This window comes from Ailuropoda melanoleuca, chromosome 14 (genome assembly GCF_002007445.2).
Source record: "Ailuropoda melanoleuca isolate Jingjing chromosome 14, ASM200744v2, whole genome shotgun sequence".
In the NCBI taxonomy this organism is placed as follows: Eukaryota; Metazoa; Chordata; class Mammalia; order Carnivora; family Ursidae; genus Ailuropoda; species Ailuropoda melanoleuca.
The window spans coordinates 13954918-13977253 of record NC_048231.1 but is presented as its reverse complement, the minus strand read 5'-3'; the positions used below and the strand labels follow the sequence as shown (position 1 = coordinate 13977253).

General features: G+C 47.3%; 1 protein-coding gene across 2 annotated transcripts in view; it reads left to right on the top strand.

The window, feature by feature from the left end:
• The window catches only part of DPF3 (double PHD fingers 3), a 286307-nt gene that overhangs the window by 31325 nt on the left and 232646 nt on the right, over nucleotides 1-22336 (top strand). Inside the window, exon 1 of one of the 2 annotated variants that reach the window (XM_034642252.1) lies at nucleotides 3319-3370. The exons of the other annotated variant lie outside the window; for it this stretch is intronic. Coding sequence (XP_034498143.1) covers nucleotides 3339-3370 — 32 coding nt within the window. The 5' untranslated portion in view covers nucleotides 3319-3338. Of the gene's footprint in view, nucleotides 1-3318; nucleotides 3371-22336 lie in introns of those variants that run through there. 2 annotated transcript variants of the gene reach the window in all.

Sequence of the window (22336 nt, the reverse complement as noted above, 5' to 3'; positions counted from 1 at the left end):
AAATCTGGTGTGTACTTAACAGTTACAGCCCACCTCCATTTGGACTAGCCACATTTCAAGTGCCTAGTAGCTACATGTGACTCCCGGCTCCCATGTTGGATAGCACAGCTCTAGACTTTCCAGGTGGGATGGAGAGTGGTTATTCTGGGCCCACTCTGACCTCCAAATTAAGCTACCCAACCAGCTAAATCAAGATGAAAGAGATGGGCAACTATACTCAAAAAAAAAAAAAAAAAAAAAAAAAAGGAAATTGAAAGAGATGGGGAGGGATGGAGTGTATTTAAATCTATATCTATATATAACTATAGAATATCTATAGAGCTTTAGAGATGAGATTTTAAAAGCATCTTGATATCATAATCTGCAAGAAGACATTTTTTGGGTTTAAGTAGTTATATGGCTCCTAACTGAAGTAGTCCAATTTATTATTCTGCTCTCATGAAAGTTGTTCTTTGTTCCATCTTCTCGAATTCATGAGTTGAAAAACTAAACTTGATAGACAATTTTACTTTTTGTCGTGTCTTTTTGTTCAGATCCCCTACATTCCTTATGCCATCAGGAAAGCATTCAATATCTCAATAAAAAATGATAATCAACATGTATTGAGAGTTTGCTATGTGCCAGACACTTGATGCATGACCTGAAAAAGAGCCATATGAAGGAAGTTCCATCATTATTGTCATTTTTTTCAGATGAGGAAACGGAAACATTCAAGTTGCTAAGTAAACTTGCCCAAGATAATCCAGCTGGCAAGTAGTGAACTCAGGCAAGTGGATTTCAAGGCCCACACTTCTAACCATATATATGACTTCTTTGCAAAATTAATGGAAAACTAACATTCTCCAAAACTGTTCAAGATTCCAGTCTCCTTTAAACATGTCCACTCTAAACGTCCTTGCTTTTGAGTGTTCTGGTAAAAAATATATGTCTTTTTTGGGGTGGAATCAGTACATTTTAAGACCTATTTGGAAAATCTGGCCTCACTGCCGGGGGATCTGGCCATTTGCAAACTGGCAGAATCTCCCTTACCATTGGAAAAAAAAAAACCCAAAAAACAAAACTTGATCTATAATATAAAAACCAAAGTTAAGATAATAACTCTTATATGTCTTAGAATTATACAAGGTGGATTCACAACAATTCTGTTTACTCAAAAGTCATACCACTGATAGATTTAAATGACATTCCATTAGATTATAAAAAACAAGCATATCCTACTTTAAAAATTCTGCCTTTAATTTGTTATTTTTTTCAGTTCAATCATTATAAAATGCATCTTAAGTGTTTGAGTTCTGGATTAAAATTTCTCAAAGTGAAGACAGATCTGAGCTGCCATTTTCAAGTGTATCAGGTAGTTAGGAATTATGCTGGCTTCTGCATTTGGGCCTTAACACATAAATGATTATACATGCTGAGAGTCTATCTATTTTTTCAATTTGTAATATAAATTTGTCTTCCCTCTCCTATTAAATCGTAAGCCTCATTCAGGGTAGACTCCGCATTTCCTGCTTCCTTTATCAAGCTGCGTATATTATAATATGTTGTTGTCTTCCAGTCTGAATTGCTGTGGTTTTGATATCTCAAAGAGGTTGGTGGGAGTTCTGGCCGATACTTCAAACTCATCATAGTTCTTGGGTCTGAATACAATGCTTGCTTTTTAATGTTCTCAAACACCATCCCAAGCCAAGAACTAGCTTCTGACAAATTTGTAAGAAAGGGATTTTTCAAACTTTAGTTTTAGAAAAATGGATAACTTTTTTCAAATGGCAAGATGTTGTGCAGTTACAATCTATAGGACTTGTCTATGCTATTAACTAGGCAGAAAGAAGGAGTTAAAATTTCAAGCCTTACAAACATACCCATTCAGCCCTGTTCTGTTTTTCTGTAACTCCAACAGTGTATGGAATTGAACCTGAAAGTTCTGGAACTTTAATTTATTATTATTATTATTATTATTATTAAATTCATTGCCTTGAGAGGAGCCCTGAGAAAGGAAGTGAGAGGGCATAGCTCTGAAGAACTGGCAATTTGGCATCTCCTCTCCCCCTTTCACCCCTCCTCCGCTATTTTAGCTATTTGACCTGATTAAACAACTTTGGGATGTTAGCCACATTTCTGTATGCTAACGAGGCTCCTACTCATGATTTAGTGCGATTTCATCCACCAGGAGCTTCCCCGCTGCCCTGTGGAAGCCTGGCTTCACAGAAGTCTCCCAATTTTGTCAGGGGTTCGCCAGTGAGGAGTTCACGAAAACTTGGAGCAGGCACAGACTCCGAACGCCTCGGGTCATACCGGATTATTCAGTAGCAAATTTTTCCACCTTGTATGTAAGTAGTGAAAAGTGACGCCAGAATCGCGTATGCTACTCCCCGAAAGAGAGTCTGGCATCACCTTCTGTCTAGTTACTCTCTTTCTTAGTAGCAGAAAGCGTTTCCAAAGTTTTCTTAAACCTCCTCTGTCCCTAAGCCTAAAGGTCAGAGCGCCAGGTCCCACTTGGCTCCCCAGACGGCCGGAATCTGATCGTTTTAGAAGTTTCTGGGGTGTGTGTAGATTAGAAGAGGTGGTAGTGGGGAACCTCGCCGAGTGACCACCGCGCATTACATAACGAAAGCCCTGGCTGCAGGAGGGAGCGAGCCTGACATTGAGACATTCCAGGGGGAGGGGAGTTGCTGTCCTGGAGTCGTCAGGAACGGCGGCAGCAGTTCCAAGAAACCGAGAGAGAGAGAGAGAGAGAGAGAGAGAGAGAGAGAGAGAGAGAGAGAGAAGGTGGCCGAGATAAAGAAAACACTACGGGAATGAGAATGTTAAAAAGCCTTAGGACCCGGAGCATTAGCAAACGGCTGGGCACGTGTAGTAATTTGTTAGACGAAACGGCAGCCTTCCAACTTTTGCATGGGAACAAGGGGATTTGCGCTTTGGGGGATTAAAAACGTAACAGCAAAGCCAAAAGCTAATGAATGGGGTTCAATGGTTTGTTGGCAATACTTAAATATTTCTGTCCAGGAGCGCAAACTCTCTGCAATTATTCAGAAAGTAGGGACTCAAACCAAACTGGAGTACTCTCCCGTGCGTCTCCACTTTCCTAAATCCGAAACGGAGCTGCTCGCGCGGTACTGCCCCTTTAAGACCTGCTTGCTCTCGGGCTCTACAAAAGGGAGTGACCTCTGGGCTTTGACAGCTCCCCTAATAACTACCACCATGCAGGCCCCGCCCATCTGGCGACCAGCAGCGCCAATTGGCCAGCGGGCCGGTATCCCGTGCTCTGATTGGCTCGCCGCTTCCCCTGAGCGAACCTTTAGAACTCTGAGACAGACAATATTCTGTTACATTGTAGCAAAATGGCGACTGTCATTCACAACCCCCTGAAAGCGTAAGTAAGACTAAAAAATGTACATATTCCGCCTGGTTTCAATATGAAAAAAAAGGCGCCTTCCGCGTGCCGAGCGCTGCCAATGCACTGCGCTTGCAGGCGCCTGCAGCCGCGGCGGGGCTTCTTTTTTCTTTCAGCTCTTACTTCTTCATCTTCTTTTTTTCCCCCCAACGCGCAGAAATGTCAAGAGATGCAATTAACAAGAAGAAAATTGTTACATTTGTGTTCTGCTTAATTGGAGGACGCACGGAGAGGGGTTTTCGGCAGGGGAGCCAGGCGCTCGAGCGCTCTACAGGGGGGTCGTGGGCAGCTCGGGGACGGCACGGTCCCCCCAGTGCCCGGCCTCGCGGGGCGGCGAGCGCGGCGCGGGGGGCGGCCGAGCTGGGGGCGAGCGCCGGGCAGGGGCCGCCTGGGTGCACTTGGCTGAGCCCCGCGCCTCCTGAGTCCGCAGCCGCTGCTGGGTCCGCCGGGGCGAGCGGACCGTGGCAGCTCCGGAGTTTGCAGGGCGCTTTACGTCTTCCGATCGCTTGCGGGGAGTTTGTGCAAACCTTCCGGAGTTGGGAGGACCGCAGGGGGAGCAGTGGGTCCCGGGAGCCCTGGGGCCCAGGTGGTTGCCCGGGGCTTTCCTGCCGGGGCAGCCCCCGGAGCGTGACGGCGCTCCGGGCGGTCACCGGTGTGTTTGTGTGTGTTTGGGGGCGAACTGGCTGTAGTATATTAACGACTCGGGTTAACTTGGGGTTGGTTTGGAGGCAGGGAAGCTGCAGGTCTTATGAATGGTGTTTTCGTCTCCTGTGGGTGAAAAGCCGAGGCGGGCGGAGAGGCAGCTCCGGGCTCCCCGCCTGAGCAGGCAGCTTCTGCCCCCCGGCCAGAGCGAGGGGCAGGTGCCTCTGGCCGCCGCCGGGAGACTTTGAGCGGACGCCCAGATCCCGGACGCAGGGGGGCGGGCTGGGCGAGGACATGCGGGGACCAGTCCCCGGGTCCGACAGCCAATTCCTGCCTGCCTTCCTTCCTCCTCCTTTTCATCCTGGCTTCCTTCCTTCCAGTCGGTGGAACTGTTAAGCCGCCAAGTCCGATCGCGATTGCGGAGCTTCGGAAAACTAGCGTCGCTCTACAAGGGGTGCTATTGGCAATGATGTTGGCCGAGAGAGCTTCCCTCCCGATCGCCGCGCGACGTGGGTCGGGGTCCGCGCCTCTGGGACCAGGACTTCCCAGCTGGGCTGGAAGCCGAGGGCGAAGGGAGGCGTAGGTGCGGGCGGGGGGCGTTTCATGCAGAATTCTCCCGGGTGTGTGGTGCGGGTTCGGTGCAGGTTCTTTCAACTCAGCGCACCGCGTTGGCACCCCAGGCTTCTCCTGGAGTTGAAAACCAGGTTCGCACCGGGGGGGGGGAGGGTAGGGGGGTTCCTAGCGCAAAGGAATGCGCGAGGGTAATCGGAAGTATTTGCACCAGCTAATCTCCCAACAGTAATAGGGAAAAAGGTAGTAATGTCCCCGGTATGGGAGTTTTAAATATACATATCTATCAAAGCTGCCGAGGGTACTGGAAGCTGATGTTGATCACAGAGCAGCTCCCGGCTTTAGTTCTCGCTCGCAAGCTCGGATACGCTGCACTTGAACGCCACAGCGTTTCACCCAAGAAAGAAAATGTTTTATGGCAGAATAAATGGGCGTAACTTCGACGCATCCTCGCTCCCGGTCGCTCGCGCAGCCACACCGCTGATGCTGTGAGTTTCTACGGAACCTACAGCTGATTTGCAATTTCCACATTTCCAGCCGAAATCACATAGGCGGGCTGATGCCACCTGGTAAACTCAAGTTAGAGAAATCTATTTCACATGTGCGCCAGGTTTGTTTCCTACTGGGAAAGCGGTACCATCGTTACCCTGGAGCCCGCTCACGCGCGGGCAGGCGCAGTATCTCTACGCTCCAGGGTTTCCCAGCTCGCTCCAGTTTTTTGTTTGTTTGTTTTTTGAATTGCAGAAGGGTGCGTGTTTGGCGAGGGTGTCTGAGTGGGGTGGGGTTAAAGGTGGAGGAAGGGATAGAGAAGCGGGCTGGTTTAGTGGAATTAGTTCTGAATTATTATACTTGTACTTTGTATAATTAGAGACAGTTGCAAGGAGATGTTTTGTAATTCTGTGTCGCCACACACCCACACTCGCTAGCATATACACAACACCCCTGCCTGCTTTTTCTAGATGGGAGTTGAGTGGTCATTTTTAATTAGCCCCTTCTTTTTGCATCCCAAACCCTTCCCCTGGAGGTAAGGGAGGTGTAAACAATACCTACCCCCTCTCCCCGACTGGCCGAGCCTCTTGCGCTCCGGACGGTTTTAAAACTCCTAATGCAGGAGCACACACGTTGTTATTGGGAGACCTACACCATCTGCCTTCATTTTTGAAAACAACTTGTTTAATAAAACATCTTATACATTACATTTGTTTTTAAAAGTTGCTGATCGGGGAAACAATACACACGTAAATAAATTATGCATGGGATAAATTAGAACAAAGCCCAGAGACACATCCAGCTAAAGGGGTGGATGGTGGTGTTGGGAGGAGGGGAGCAGGGAGAATGGTTTGGAGAGCTAGGTTTTTATCCTCTTGTGTCCCTCCTGACAATGAAACGGAGCTGAACGACATTAGCATTTTCTCGGTGTGCCTCCGAGTCTCTCTCTGCCTTTCCTAAAAAAAGCCAACAACACGGACGCCCCCTACAGAAACCAGTCACACAAAGGTTTCCTCTAGGATTGGGGAATAAAGTGGTAGTAGGTTAATATGCTGTAGGGAAACAAGCTCAGGTTTCATACAACACCTCTGAAGGGCTCTGCCTATCCTGAGTACGGACCATTTTTCATTATACTGGCTTTTCCATGTGGGACATTTAATAATTCAATAGCTCGGGTGACTGGATAGTACAATTTGAATCTCATTGCTTTGGGGTCTTCCTTAGGGTCCCAAGCTCCTGGAACCACATCTCCTCTCTTAGCAGTTTGGCTTTCTTCCTGCCTGTCTTTGATCTCCCCTCAACTCCCTTTCTTATTCCTCCTCCTTGTACCCTTCACCCCCTTCCTCTCTGAAGCTGACAGCCTGGCTTCTCTCTGTTAGCGCCTTTAACATCTTATTACTGCCCAATAGGGTGTTAGAGGCAGAAACAGGAGCCGCCTGGACTGATCAGATCACAAAGAGGACACAGCGGGTGGCCCCACAACCAAGCAGTCACATCTGGACAAATAGAATTTAAAAGCATTGATAGACTTGTATGATGTGTAAATGGGTATTACACATTATTTAATTTAGCAGCTACATTGTCTGAGCCTAGACCTGTGAGTAACCCTCATTTCTTGGCTTTTGGACAAGCAAGAGAAGGGCCATGTAGTGTGAGGTTAACCCATGCAGGTAACATAAATATGGATTTGGCAAAGTCTATGTAGAAGTAACTCACATAACATATTCTGTTGATTTCTGCATACCTAGGAAACATGATGCTTTTAATATAAATTCTAATCTTACTTGATATTCTAGTTCAGGTAAACTGCTCTCCCCCAAATCTGCTATCAACACTTTAAACAACTTACTCTTTTATTATCAAAACCCTGGTTTGTATGCACTTAACTGGGAATGTCTGCCACCTTCTGCCAGACTTGATTATGCACATATGTATCTATTATTATAACTGCCTGCTTAGAAAAGAATAACTTATTATTGTTTAATTATTCTATATAAACCAACAGGGCTTTTCCTCAAGTAACTATTTGTTTAAAAAGAATGAGACCAGCAAACTATTCTGTCATGCTTATAACTGCAAACATACAGATACATAGTTGTATCAAAACTTTCTTTTGTAAGGAGTTTCCCTTGCTCGGAGGTATGTGTCTATATCTCTGTTTTCTTATTAAGGACACAATTCTGGGAGAAACAGCAGGTCATGTGTGTAGATGGACTTCAAATCTTCATCTCTATACATCCTATGATCTGGATACACCGTATTGTAATCTAAAGTGGTTTCAGTGCCTGTGACAGTTGTGCAATTGTGGCCACTTACAAGCCAGACCTCACTCTTGCTGTGGCACTCAGTTTAGATATCAGAGTAGAGGGGGTGGGGGGAGCCGCATTCCTGGTTCTAATCTCCACTTAGCTCTTTCTGTCAGAGTGGGGGAACTTGGGTAGGTACTACGTGGGGAATATGGAGATTGGGACTTTGTGAACTTGTAGCCTTTTATGGACATTATTTTAGCTCCTTATGAAAAAGGACCCTCAGATATTTTAAGCCAACAGAGGCCTAAGATGCACCTTCTCCATCTGCTTCTGGTTGCCACTCAAAAAAAAAAAAAAAAAAAAAAAAAGAAGCCCTGAAGTCCCCAAACTTCATTAGCACACATTATTTTTCAGAAGGAAGAATGTCTGGTTTTGATGAGATACCCATAAAGGATATTAATTTCTGCCAGAACCCAAGTGGAGGCATTGTCACAGGGTAAACCTCTGAAAATAGCCAGCCTTACAGACCACCTGGGAGACATCCAGAGATGGTCGGGAGCATGGGAGCTGCTGAGATCCCTAAGGTGGGCTGGCATTCAGAGGCCGCTTAATAGGAGATTTCTCATCTTCCTCTGTCTTTATTCAATCATGCAGGTAGCTGGAATTTGGATACCTCTGAGAAAGACCATAACGTCTAAAGGTGTTTCAGATCCATCTGCTCAGATCAATGCAAAAAAAAAAAAAAAACAGCAACAACAAAAAAGATATGGTCAGCAGGCTTTGTTTAGCTCCAGAAACAGAAAGGAAACTGAGGCTGACTTCTCTGTTTTCAAAGGGGAGCCTCCACTGATTGTAGTGGCGGTGGGGGCTGGGTCATAAAAAGGCAAGGGAATCCAGGTCTGTTTATTATCCCAACCTTTGCAAAGTAACTTCTGTGGTTTTTGAGTATTCTGAAAGTCAGTGGAAGACAGAAATGTAGCCAAATGTGGCAAGCCCCCGGCCAAAGAAATGCCACACCACTGAAATAGTTTCTGGGCAGCAACCGTTTTTCCAGCAGGGGCCCAAGTAAGCATGATCCTAGCTTGAGATAGTCTTTAAATACGTAGCTATTTAACAAGGAAAGATAAAGTGTGGCCTGGGGGTGGGGTGGGGTGGGATGGGGAGAGGTGGGGTGGTGGGAAGGGAGTAGGTGAGTGGATAAAACCTCTGTGGGGTCTGGAACTCTGAAAAGATGATTGTTTAACAGGGAGAGAGCCTGATATTATGATCTATTGCAAGTTCTAAAGTTTTCTTTAGTTGTGTGAGTGACTGGGACGAGATGAGGTGTTGTGGTGTTTTTCTAATTTGTTTTTCTTATTGGTCCGGTTACTAGTGTTTCACAGTCTGTCAGACCATATGGATGAATGGAGCTTAGCATCGTAAAACTGTCACCCAAGGAAGGTTTTTGAAGCCTGTGATTTGCATCAGAGTTTTAAAAGCAGTGGTTAGAAGGTGTTGGGTGGGGGTGGGTGGGAAAAGAGGGGCAGGCTGTGTTGGGAACTTCTAGGTTGCGTTTGTGAATGGTAGTGGTGTGGGGGTGGGAGGGGAAGAGAGAAGCCTTGAGAAGGCTAAGAGTTAGGGGCTATGTTTGGAAGCAGTGAGGGTTGAGGGGATTAGACTCAGAGTGCCTAATAATGGGGTTCAAATAGCCCACAGTGAGTCCTCCTCCACCCCAGTCTTGGATAGGAGTCTGGGAAACAATGATGACACATGTCTAATCCCCCTTTTGCCCCCTCTCCTCCCCCGCTGAATCCAGAGACTGTGGTCATCTCAGGTTGCTGTGAAATGAGCGTGTTTTTGTCGTTATTCACTTTGAAAGCCTGCTGTTTGTATTAATTGCCACTGGAAGCTCCAGCAGAAGACGTGTTGCAGTCTCCAACCTTCCACCTGCTGTCAGTGTGTCCCTATTGTGAACTGTGTCCCTCTTCCACGTTCATTTCTCACCACTTGCTAGTCTTTGTAGCTATAATGACTTCAGAATAATGCAGGAGAAAAAGCTCTGAGAGAGAAATCCAGATACTTGAGCACCTGCTCCCCGTTGTGCCACCAACTTGCTATTGAATATTGGACACAGAGCTTCTCTGAGCTGCAAATCCCTTGTCTTTAAGATGAAGGTGATGCACCTTGATTGCCCAAATTCCTTTCAGGTCAAAAGCTTGGTGGCTCTTACTATGGTCGATTAGGATGGGGGGGACAGTTTGGGGCCAAAGTTCAAATTCTTTCTTGTTTTTAAAGTGTGTTTCTAAAGGGGATTGCTTATGGGGAACTCTTCATTAGTTTCATCTTCTTGTGTCCAGTCCCGCCATGTCGTGCTACCCGTTGGGGTTCTAACTGGGATGGCACTCCTTTCCCTTCTCAGGGTCTAAGGCTGAGGACCAGGTGGCGGGCCACTTAGAACATGGACTTTTCTTCTGATTCTCCTTTGTGAACACTTTTCTTCTCATAAGCACCCTGACCAGAGGATGAAAAGAAGAGAGAGAGGTGGGAAGACTTTCTGGCCTATCTTGCTGTTCATTAGCACTCAGATAAATTTTTTCGTTGTGGAAAAGACTGAAAGTACTGAGAACACCTGTCTCCTCCCCTCCCCCACTTCTTTTCTTTAAATGTGTGGTGGGAGAGGGAGAAGCAAGCAAAAAGCAGTTTCTCGTTTGGATTTCATTTATCCAAAATCTCCCTGGACCTGGCTTCTCCTCCCCTATAGCACCCATCCCATTAACATGGAAATAAAGTGCTTGCTTCACTTCCATTTGGGCAGCTGAAGATACCTGTCTGTTTAGTTAGCTGAAGTAGGTGGACCTGTACTGATGTCTCACTGTGCTTCCTCTTACTGCTGAGGGAATGGAGGTGACTAGCAGCCATACAGAGGCTGGCTGTATCCTGATGGGTATTAGCAATTATCTAAACTGGAATTCACTGCCTCTCCTCTTCCTCCTCTAGTGACATGCCTCCAGAATATCCCAGATTCCTCTGGGGGTGTTATTATCTGGCTTTCCTTTGGTTGAAAGCTCCCTCGGCAGTTTTCTACAAGCCTAAAGGAGGAAGGGGTGGTTGCAAAGCCAGTCAGAGAATTCAGAGAAGCCCAAATTGTGATTCTCAGGCAAAATAAAAGAGAAACCAAAATGGTTGCCCTGACCTCCAGCAGACAGAGGCAGCCCCTTAATTTGTTTCTCATTGTGGTAAAATATACATAACATGTATATTTAACATTTGTAACATGTAAATGGGCCATTGTAGCCATTCTAAAGTGTACAATTCAGTGGCATTAAGTACATTCATAATGTTGTGCAACCGTTGATACAATCCATCTCCAGAATTTTTCTATCATCCCAAGCAGAAACTCAGTACCTATTAAACAATAACTCCCCATCTCCCCCGCCCCCTGGTCCTTGGTAGCCATTCTGCTTTCTGTCTTTATGAATTCGCCTCTTTTCAGCACTTCATGTAAGTGGAATCACACAATTTTTTTGTCCTTTTGTGATAGTTTACTTCACTTAACATCATGTCCTCAAGGTTCATCTATGTTGTAGCATGTGCCAGAATTTCCTTCCTTTTTTAAAAAAAGATTTATTTATTTATTTTAGAGAGGGAGAGAGAGAAAGCACATGCCCGAGTGTGAAGGGGGGAGGGGCAGAGGGTGAGGGAGAGAGAAACTTAAGCAGACTTTGCACTTAGCAGGGAGCCTGAAGTGGGGCTCCATCTCACAACCTTGAGATCAGGACCTGAGCTGAAACCGAGTTGGACACTTAACTGACTGTGCCAGCCAGGTGCGCCAAGAATTTCCTTCTTTTTTTTTTTTTTTTTTAAAGATTTTATTTATTTGACAGAGATAGAGACGGCCAGCGAGAGAGGGAACACAAGCAGGGGGAGTGGGAGAGGAAGAAGCAGGCTCTCAGCAGAGGAGCCTGATGTGGGGCTCGATCCCATAACGCCGGGATCACGCCCTGAGCCGAAGGCAGACGCTTAAACCGCTGTGCCACCCAGGCGCCCCAAGAATTTCCTTCTTTTTAAGGGCTGAATAATGTTCCATTGTGTGTATGTACCACATTTTGTTTACCTACTCACCTGATGAGGGACACTTGACTTACTTGTGTCTTTTCTCTATTGTGAATAATGCTGTTATGAAGGTGGGTATATAAGTAGCTGAGTCCCTGCTTCCAATTCTCTTGGGCATATGCCTAGAGCCCCTCATTTTTAGACTCTTTAAAATTCAGCGACTACATTTCTATTTTTTTTTTTAAGATTTTATTTATTTATTTGACAGAGAGAGAGACAGCCAGCGAGAGAGGGAACACAAGCAAGGGGAGTGGGAGAGGAAGAAGCAGACTCCCAGTGGAGGAGCCCGATGCGGGGCTCCATCCCAGGACCCTGGCATCATGCCCTGAGCCGAAGGCAGAGGCTTAAAGACTGAGCCACCCAGGTGCCCCAGGGGCTACATTTCTAAATAGTAGAGGCAACCCCCACCTTATAAACTTAGGGAAAAATACTAATAGTATTGTAAAATGCAACCTCCGTATCCCCTCTCCCCTGTAGGAATACCATTATTTGTTGAGGGGTAAATCCTTTGAGAACCCAATGACTCACTTCTTTTATCCCCAGCCAGGCGGATTGCCTTCCCCTCGTCTCCACCTCCTCTGGAGGGCACGTGTGGTGTCAGGGTTTGGGTTCGGGAAGGCTCCAGGAGCTGTAGCCGTAGTACTTACCTGGTGAGTCCTGGAGTCAAGGTTTGGTTTGTTTTCTGGGCATGGTGGAAGTTTCATTTGGCAACAGAGGGCTGAGGGAGCGCTGGGGAGGATGGGACAGCTTAAAAGGCAAGAGTTAGTAAATCAGACCTATCGTCTTCCTCACCGAGAAGAGCTTGTGAGGTCTCCTTTCTCCTCCCTTTCCCCTGTACCCAGCCCTGCTTGGCCCGCAAGGTGTCCGAATGAAATAATGGTTGTGAAAACATTTCTAAAGGTGTAAAGTGCACATGGGAGGTGTTACTGGGAGAATCGCACAGTTTCAGGTAGCTGATTGAGGCCTTCTCAGCGTCAACCATACCCCATATATTAAACAGTATTTTAATATATTAAAACTCAAATAAATGAAATGAGTATGGCCTTACACATCGAGCCTAGTCATTGTTTCTCAGGAAATGCAAAGCCTCAGTCACCCCGCTGTGTGTAAATAGCCCTAGGATCTCATTGGGATTTTCCCCATTGTCTGGATTTGAAATAGGTGAGAATATGAGCTCAGGGGAAGCCCTCATTTCATTTCCCATTGTCAGTTCTGAACAGGAGTCCATCTGCAAAATCAGAGGAAACAGAAGCTCAGAGTGCAGAGGGGAGAGCTTTCCTGGAACTTGGGCTTCGGTCATCTGGCAGTCTCTGACTCTCCCCAAGAGGACTTTAAGGAAGAGAGGAAGGGAGGACTGGTGGAGGTGGGGCTGGAGCTACAACATGCTGGTCAACGAGGAGAGTGTGCTATTGACACAGGAGATCAGCTGCCTGAATTGATTCTTTATATCAAAGTAGACTGCGGAGTGCATTGTGGTGGGGTCAAAATTCTAGAGAGTTCCATCTTGATCGCCAGCCTTCAGATTCAAGGTTGCTGTAACAATACAACATTCCTTTACTTTATAAAAGCAAATTAAGTAAAAAATGTCATCAGGGCCCCCATTATCCTCAACTAACAACTCTTTACGTGTCTTTGTTTGCTGCCCGTTGAGGTCAGTGAGAACGGTCTCACCCTCTTTGGGGCTTTCTTCTTCCTGTCCTGGCCAACACCGGTTGCCAGCCTGCCCCTCAGAACTCGGCAGCAGAGTAACCTCCCTCCCTGCCTCTAGGAGTTTCCCCTCCAAGGAAGGCCTCCAGTCTGTCTGTTTCTCCGTCCAGACCCTGGTTCTTTGGCAGGGCAAAGTAAGTGCTTGTAAACCAGGAGGCTGACTGCTCCCCTAGGCTTCTCCAAGGGAAACCACTGTGGATTGGGGGGCGGGGAGGGGAGGCAATGTGGTGCTGGGGATGGGGGAGGGCAGGGTGGATGGGGTAGTGGGAGTGGAGAGAATATATTCTCTCCTGCTAATTATTTTCCCTGAGGACTTAGCCAATGCAGAACCATCTATTATCGTGGGAGCGCTCTATGGTGGTTCTGCCTGTGATGAATGCTAAGTGGAAACAAGCAAGAAAAATTAACAGGCGGCTGCTTCTGTCCACCTAATTAAAATGCATATCCAAATGCATAATTCCTTATGTTTCCCCATGCACACACTCCCCTTCCAATCCCAATTCTATGGAGGAGAAAAAACACTTTCCCCCAATCATTTCTCTTGATTATATTTCCATCAAGGAAGAGCTGGAGGGTTCCCTTAGAATAGAGAAGGGCTGTTCTTGTAACACTTTGAAAATCACTGTTTTTTTTTACTTTGAGCCCGAAAATTCTGAGCTGTTTTTTGTTTAAAATGAAAAACAAAAACTTTATCGGACTGCAGAAAAAAGGGGGAAGGAAGGATGTGGAGAAAGAAAGAGGGGAAAAAAGAGAGAAAGCAAGCAAGAAAAAAAAAGTTCCCACTATTTTTGCAGACCTTTTTGTTTTGTGCTAAAAGTCTGTTTTTTCTGTTTTTTTGGGTTTTTTTGGTTTTTCTTTTTTGTTTTTTGGGCTTTTTTTTTTTTTTTGGGTGCTAAAAGTCAGTGATGAGAATTCTTAAGGTCTTTCCTATCTGCCCTCTCTTGGTTCCTTTCCCTGACTTCGTGCTACCTCCCTCAGCCCCCCTAAACAAACATCACCCAGGGTTTTATAGAGAGATCGGAGGAGATGCAGCTGTTGTGCAGATCAGGTAGAGAGAGAAAAAAGGCAAAAGCCTCTGCATTTGGGGTAAGATCAGAGATACTGACATCACAGTTCCAAGTACGTTTTGAATCAAACAAACAATACCTCTTCATCCATATCTTCTTCCCTCTTTGTTCACTGCTCATTTTCTTCCCATCGAAGAACAACTTTATTCAGTGGCCATAAAATATTTAATAGACATGAAACTTAAGTCGCTGGGTTTAATTTGACGTCACTGCTGTTTTTGCAGCAGCCCCCCTCCCCGGATGGTGACCCCCCCCCAAACCCCTTGACTGCCCTCCACAGCAGCCCCAGCTGTTGATTTATCAGGGCCGGCTGGCTCAGCAGTGCATGGAGATTGCTTTTAATTAACTCTCTTCATTTTTCCCAATCTTCAGGGAGCAGCAGCCCTTTAATGATTTTAATATTTTATCTGGATTTATATCCACCTTATTTGTTGTTGTTTGACTTCCGCATTTGTTCTTCCTGAATCTCTTCCAGACTGATATATTTATTTGCCCCTTCCCTACAGCCCGCAGGACCTTTCTGGAGAAGAGATGACGGGTTCTAAGAAGGCCCCATCTACCCAAGTTTTCTACCACCTGCACAGGGAGTGTTGCTGATGTTGGCCTGTATAGTGGTTTGGGTGAGAGCCTTTGTCTTAGGAATCCCAGGCTCACCTGACTCAGTTGCAGGAATTTCTGAACTTTCCATTAAAAAAAAAATCAGAATTTTAGAAAGTAAGATCTCTTTGCCTCTTTGGGGCTTGCTGCCTCTGGAAGGGAGGATAAATACGCTCCCAGAGTTGGATAAAAGCTGCTTCCTGGGTCCTCAGTTCGTTGCAGGTGGAGGTCTGGTGATGACTTTAGGGGAGTGCTGGATGGAGGTGCAAGTCAGATCTTTGCTGCTTGATGTGGCTTTAGATATGGCTGGCAAGAGTAGGTGTGGTCTGGTCTGGAAGAGCTTGTGCGGAGGTGCCAGTTGCCTTCTCTACTCAGGCTGCCTTCTCCCTCAACCCTCAGTTCCATGTTCCTGTGCCTAGTTCCCAATGTGGGGGCAGGTGGGTGGGTGGGGGGGAACACACCATCACTCGCACACCTTCCCAGCTCCACCTTCCAGCCTCCTTTTGGCTGCAAAGACAACAGCTTCCCCCAGCATCCCAGAGAGATCTGGCAGGCAGACTTGCGGGGGTGGGGGTGGGGGCTCTTTTCAGCACCAGCTTGTCCACAAAATGCCTTTTTGGTGTCTCAGTTTGGTGATGTGTCTTTGGGGTTACCTGTTGCTAGGCAACTGCCAACTAAAGTTTGAGCCTGATCTGGGGATTGCAGTGAATTGCCCTGGGTGACTCGTATTCACACTTAGGAACCCGGCTTTGCAGTCCTCGCTCTGGGCGTAGGAGGCCGAGAAGACATATTTCCACGTGTCTACGGAAAGATGTATTGGTTTTTAAAATCTGGCCCAGTGCCTGGCACACAGGACACACAGATGTTGGTTTTGGTGATGAGAAGGGTGATTTCTTCCCATCTCCTTGCCCTCATCCTTTTAGTTCTGCTACTTCTGAAAACCTCGGACACGTCAGAGACCAAACTCTATGTGGGATGCCAAGACAGAAAACCATGGATTCCACTCCAAGCTGTGGTGTTCAGGCTACTCGATGTCCTGTGGAATGTCTCTTCCCCACCTTTCCTTGGCAACTGTAGACCCTTTTGAGAATCCTATGAAAATGGTGGATTGTCTTTCCAGGAAAAAGTGCATATAGATGTGAACATCTGCATATGGGGTTCACAGACCTTGAGGAGCCCATCCGTGGATGCCCTAGAGGTCCACAGGCTCCAGGTTAAGGACCTCAGAATGTGGGGTGTGGCTGAACTGGTGATCTTAAAACGATGCTTCTGTATCCCGCTCAGAGGGACTGTGCCCCCATCCTCCCCTATCGTCTTGCCAAACTACTGTGGCTCCATCAGCCCTACCCTGCTCCAGGCACCCTGGATGAGCACCTACCTGCTCAACTTCCAGGCCCTTCGGAGGCCCCCTTTCTCCAGCGAAGTCCTTGTGGACCCTCAGGTAGAATCGGCCACACCTGCCTCAGCCCCATCGTCCCATGCATACTCTTCATTCTTGGCCACCGCACTACTTAACTCTGGTTAGTTGGAATAAGGCCCTGGAAGGCTGGGATGGTGGTTGCCTGTGCCTGATAGATCCCAGGATCTATCCTAGCAGGCACTGAATGACTAGGTGTGGAATAACCGAGCAAATGAAGTCCACAAGCAAGCATACTGCTCTTCCTACCTACTTTGCTTCCAGCCCTTTAGGATTGACGTGTTTCTCATTCCCTCCTTGACTGCAGGAGTGTGGAAAAGATAGCAGAATTCCTTTCTGCAAATTCTTCGATTTCGGGAGTTGGCAAACAGGCACCAGCTTAGCCTCGCTCGCAGGTGGCGTGTTTGGCTGTGATGAATGTTGGCATCACGTATTCTAGCCCATTGTCTCTTCACCACTTCATTTTTGTGGCGCTAAGACCCGCTTTGGTCTTGGGAAGCCAAGACAAGTCTTCTCTACTTTGCTCTCCTTCAGGAACAAAGGAAGTAACCTGGGGCTTTGAACAGCCACTGATAAATCAGCCACATTTTTCTCGAATGTCTGCTATGTGCTCAGCTATGTATGTATGGGATTTCCTTTCGCCTTATTTATACCTGAGGACTTTTATGAGTTTTTAAGATGGAGGGGACCAGAAGGTGAGAATACTATAATGGTTTAACCCAATGCTGGGACCTGACCTATGGAGTTTTGAAGGTAACGATGGCCCAGTCACTGTTTTCAGGTATATATTCTTTGAGACAATGCCTTTTGTGTACTTTCATAGTACCAACACCTACATGGATATAACTTTCCCTATGACTCTTTGTCCCGACTACGTTCAATTCAGACAAATTCACTGGACAGTGAAACAAAAAATGATGTCCTGGAGATTACGTGGGGGCCTTCATTTTTCATATTGAGAGAGAGAAAAATATCACCGTAACTTTTGTATGTCCTCTTACTGCTTTTCCACGCTCTAAGTCATTCCGCGGTGGGGCTGTTCCGAAGAAGGCACCACTCAGAAGAGGCCTTGTTCTGGGTCAGGAGTAAGGTGAAGACCAGAGTTGGTGATGGGCTACTCGAGTCAAGTTTTAATTCCGATTCTGGGCCACTGGACAGCCTTCAATGCAGGAAGCCAGGGAAAACGCTGATGGTGCATCACACGTAGGTTGTAGGGGCAGAATTGTACAAGAGTGTTTGTCAACTCAGAAAGGTCATGCCGCACTAGCTCTCTCTCTCAAAGTGACTGTGCCTCAGTCCCAGCATGTAGCCCTTCGGTGCAGAGGGCTCACACAGGGCCGTCCGGTTCCTGGTGCTCATCTCCTTTCTGGGCAGCCATCCCAGTATCACAGATACTTCTGCGTACTCTGTCCTCATTTTATCTAATTACACACATCTCTGGGGGACGGGAAACAGGTTTGGATCATTCAATTTTAGGTCAGTTATGCACAGGGTAGCGGAGATGAACGCTAATCCATAGAGTTCTGTGAAATTCGGGAAGTTCCCATAGTTCCCTGGTCCAGAGCACACCAGGGGGCATTGTTTGCCATCACAGGGGCTGGGGATCCCAGTCAGCATTAGAGCAGGGATGGAGCCTGACTGGCTCGTGAGGCTGAACCTTCTGACACCAGGCTAGCCCTCGCTCTCCTTTGAGCAGTAGGATTCTTGTTTTATTATTTGATGAGCTGTCAAACCGAGCGGACCCAATAGTATAGGTCCCTCTTCTGGCCATCATTCGTTCTCACCCGTTACCTGCCTGGAATGGGATCAGTTTCCTGAGAAGTACAGAACAAAAGATGCTCTGATTGATGGAACAATCTGTATTATTGCCCTGTGTTGCCCGGAGTTCCTGTCTCCTTTTCAATCCAGATGAACCACTCCGGACAATATGAAAGTTCTGACACGTTCCCACCTTTCTTCAGGACGGATCGCGCGGCCTCGGACCACTTCTTGGCATCTCTCCTTCAGGCTGTGTTGTAGCTTTAGAAATCTCCAGGAAAGAAAAGCCCACTGGTTACCCTTCTATTTTTCTTTTGCTTTCTGCTTCTTATTTCATTTCTTGACTCAGATCTAAGTCTCCCCAGCGTTCTCTGAGCCCTAGATAGAGGAATAATCCACTTAATGCCTAATATCAAGGTTTGGATCTCCAGCCTCGGTTTCCTTCTGACCCCTCGTCCCCTTCGTCCTTGCCCTGTTGACATCTTTCTCCTTTTCCTTGTGTATCACACCTTGATCAAAAAGCACGGAAGGAGCACAAAAAGAAGGGAAGAGTATTTGCTTTGTCCCCGGGAGGGCACACTCAATCTTGTGCCTGTGGGAGTGGGGAGAGGGAAGGAGGAAAAGGTCAAAGCTTGCACACAGCAAACCAGTGAGAAGAAACATGGTGTCTGAGGTTACACTGCACTAAATGAGCAGGCCAGCCCCCGAGCGGTCTGTGAAATCAGAAAAGAGAAAAGCGTGTCCTGTGTTTGGGGTGTCAGAGAAGGTTTCGGGGAGGAGGTGGCTTTGAGCTGAGTTTGGAAGGACAATGGGATCCGGTCAGGCTCAGAGGAGCAGTGGAGGGTGAGGATGGGGAAAGGCAGTCATGACAGGGAAGTGAACAGAGATTTGGGAAGCATTTGAGTAATTCGTTCTAGAATCCCCTTCCTTTCTGGGGGGAGGAAAGGCCAGGTGGGAAGGAATGTAGGGAGGGGAGCAAATGGATTTCTTCGGCTGGATGGGAGGGGAAAGGTGGTCCATGAACAGAAGGTAAAAATGGGCCATACCTGGTGCCAATTTGCTCTGAGTGGAGCCCCAAACTGGGCAAACTGGCAGTCAATTCCTGGGAAGTACTTGAACACCTAAGAGGCCCAGAGAGCCTTCAGGGGGAGGTGGGGCTGTCACCCTGTGTCCCCCAACAGGGAGGATCGCCTCCCTCCAAAGCCTCCCTCACGAAGGTTGAATGGAATCCTCATTCTTGGTTTCCTTGGTAATATGTGCTGGATACTTTTCAGGGCTCCTCCCAGAGGGGTGAGTTGCAGGGGACACACTGGGGGGCCTGAGCTGGTGTGAGCCCCCCGTCCCGTCAGGTATAGTACAGCCCTGGCCCACGCATGGGCAGATTTGCCTAGTAGGGCAGGGTTGTAGGGTGAAGCCTGTCCAAGCAGCAGAACTAAAAGTCTTTCCCCCTTTCTATCCTTCAGTCACCGCACCTTTTCTTTCAAAACAACAGCAATAACCCATAAATGGTATAAATAAAATATACAGATCTGGTCAAGGGAGGAAAGCATAAATGCTGACCCTCTTAGCTCAATCAAAGCCTGGTGCCCTGAGGATTAGTTTCTGGGTTCACATCAGTGGAGGGGGCTGCCCATCTCTAAGACTGTGTTTCCTTCTGGGAGGACTGAGCTGCTTTATTCTGCAGGTAGTGCTTCCTCACAGCCCCCCAGGCACATGGGCACCCCTGTGACCCATTCAGGCTGTCCACCAACGTGTTGCCCACTCCCTCCTGCAGGAAGGCCCGGGGCCCAGAGAGCTAGCTTTCAGGGGGAGGCTGGGCATTTCACCAGTCCTCAGCCTTCCTGGAAGCCTTGGGCTCTGGAAGCACCAACCCTGTTTCAGGGAGCAGCAGTGTGGCAGGCAGAGGCTGTGTGGCCTATTGCTCGGATGCAGGCTCTGGAGCTTGAGAGTGTGGGTTCGAATCCAAGGCCCCTGACGGTGGGCAGGATTCCTAACTCCTCTGTGCTTTGGTTGCCTCACCTGTAAAGTAGGAAGGATAGTTTCTGTCTTCCGAGGGTTGTTGGGAGAATTAAAGAAGTTAATATATGTTAAGTGCTTAGATAGTTGGCGCATAGTACCTCTTTCTAGATGTTCACAGGGACCCTGTTTTTCTATCCGTAAGATAGAAAGATGGACTCGCTGATTTTCCCCCACATTGTCATCTTAGGGAAAATGGGATCATAAGTAAGAGAGCCTCTGATTTCCTTAGAAGAAGGAAGTTCTAGAACTCTATGGCATTATTATTAATCTGTTGTTGACTCTTTGAAGAAATGTGCGAGGAGACTTTGGGAAAGATTTATCTGCGGGATATTTTGTCCAGGAGTTTCGATTATTGCATGCTACTTAATCAGTGCTGATATCGGGTCCTCCTGAGAAAGAAGGAGAATGTCACAGGTGCAGAAGCACAGCCCGCGGAGGTGAACTGACTCCGACGCGGTCGAACTCCTGGCTCACGCTTCCATCCATTGCTGCCTCCTCCAAGGGGGAGGAAAGTGCTTCCTTCTCGGATGAGTCCTGCCTTTTCTAGGCGAGAAGAGGGCTTGAAAGCCCTTCAGAGCCAAGCGGGTGGCGGTTGAGAGTTGGGCTGCGCTCTCGCGCTGGGGTGGGCACCCTGCTCGTCCGTGGCCCTCCTGTCCCGGGGGGCGTGTGTATACGTGTTCCCAGCACACGCTTTTGGTCGGCAGCGCTCTTTACTTGACAAGCTGGCATTCCACACTCCAGATCTTCCAAACACCAGACCCCTATGTTATTTTTAACTGTCCAAAGTTTTTTCCACGTGGTGTAATTGATGGGACTCAGTAGCCGAGTCAGAGAATCTCAACTTCAGCTCGTTTTGCATCCCTTGAATGGGCATGTGTCTGATGACCCAGCAGAAAAGCCACCCTGTTTTCTGAATTGACTGTTCTAAATCTTCCTGCCCGCCCCACCCCCCAGCTTGTCTCTGGGGAAGAGAAGCGTGACCAAGGATAACCTGAGCTTGCCTGTTCCTGGGGCTCCAGTTAGGAGGGAAGAAGATCGGTTCTGTTTGTGACCTTCTCCTCCCTGCTCTCTGTGAGTCCTGCTACTGAGGGACAAAGTTACGTTTCCAGAGAGAGGACAGGAAGGGCACTGAGGAGGCTGGTCCTCAGTCTTCACTGGCCTCTTTTCCAGCCCCCACATTCCCTGAGGGGTAAGTCACATTCTCATTGTCCTCTGGGCACAGTCCTGGACAGATGCTTTTTTTTTTTTTTTTTTTTTAAAGATTCTGAGATCTTGTGGTGTCCGGTGACCACTGCTCTTGTGATAATGGAGAAGTTTCTCAGTTGCCCCACGTCCAGGAGAAAGCGTACCATTTCACTCTGGCCTGTCATGTACATCATAAATTTCTCCAGCTTGTGTCTTGTTTCTCTTTTTCATTCACAAGTCTCTCCAGACCATGGTGCACTTGGCATTTTTCTTATAGTAGTAGAACAAATATAATATACCAGTTATTATGGCCCTGGATATACAATGGCAAGCAAAAGTGATTTGGACCTTCTCTTTACAGAGCTTATAGTCCATTTGGGGAGATAGGCACTAATCATATAAATATATAAATAAAAGTTGGATCTGCGTTATGTTGGAAAGACCAGGAGGATGTAAGAGAGTGTGGGGAATACTCTTCTGGTGTAGTGTGCTGAGGGGAAGTTTCCTTGAAGAGGTGACATTTTATCCCTCACAGAGGAATGGCACATGCAAAGGTCCTGTGGCATATTGGAGGAACCAGGGAAGGCTGTTGGGGCTGGAGCACCAGAGAAGGAGGGAAAACGATATGGTAAGAGAGGTCAGAGGGACCAGAACACACAGGCCTTGATGGGAATTTTAGAGATGTGTACTTTTCCCCTAAGAGCAGTGAGAAGTTGTAGAGGGATCAAGTTAGGAAGTGGCTTGATCCAATCCACATTCTAAAAATTTTCCCCTGGAAATACAGGGAGATTTAGCGATAGGCACTGGGAAGGGCAGGACAAGTGAGTTCTGAGGAGACTTTTCTGGGTAAAATGTAGAAAACAGAAATACGATATGAGCACGTCCATGAAGGACAGGGTATTAGCGGGAAAAGGCTGTGACAGTAGAGTTTTCCCTGTACCTGCTTTCCTCCTTCCTGTCATTCCTAGTCCCGTCTGGTAGTGGAAAGAAACTGAAACCCCATCCCCAAACTTGGAAGTTTTTGAATCTGTGGCTAGATGGATTTTCTTCCCAAGTAGAGTCTGGAGCAGTTTGCCTCCCTCTGCTGTCCCTGCAGCTTGTTCCAAACGGTTCCTTTGGGCTTGTCAAGGTGTGGACCAGCTACACGAGGTGC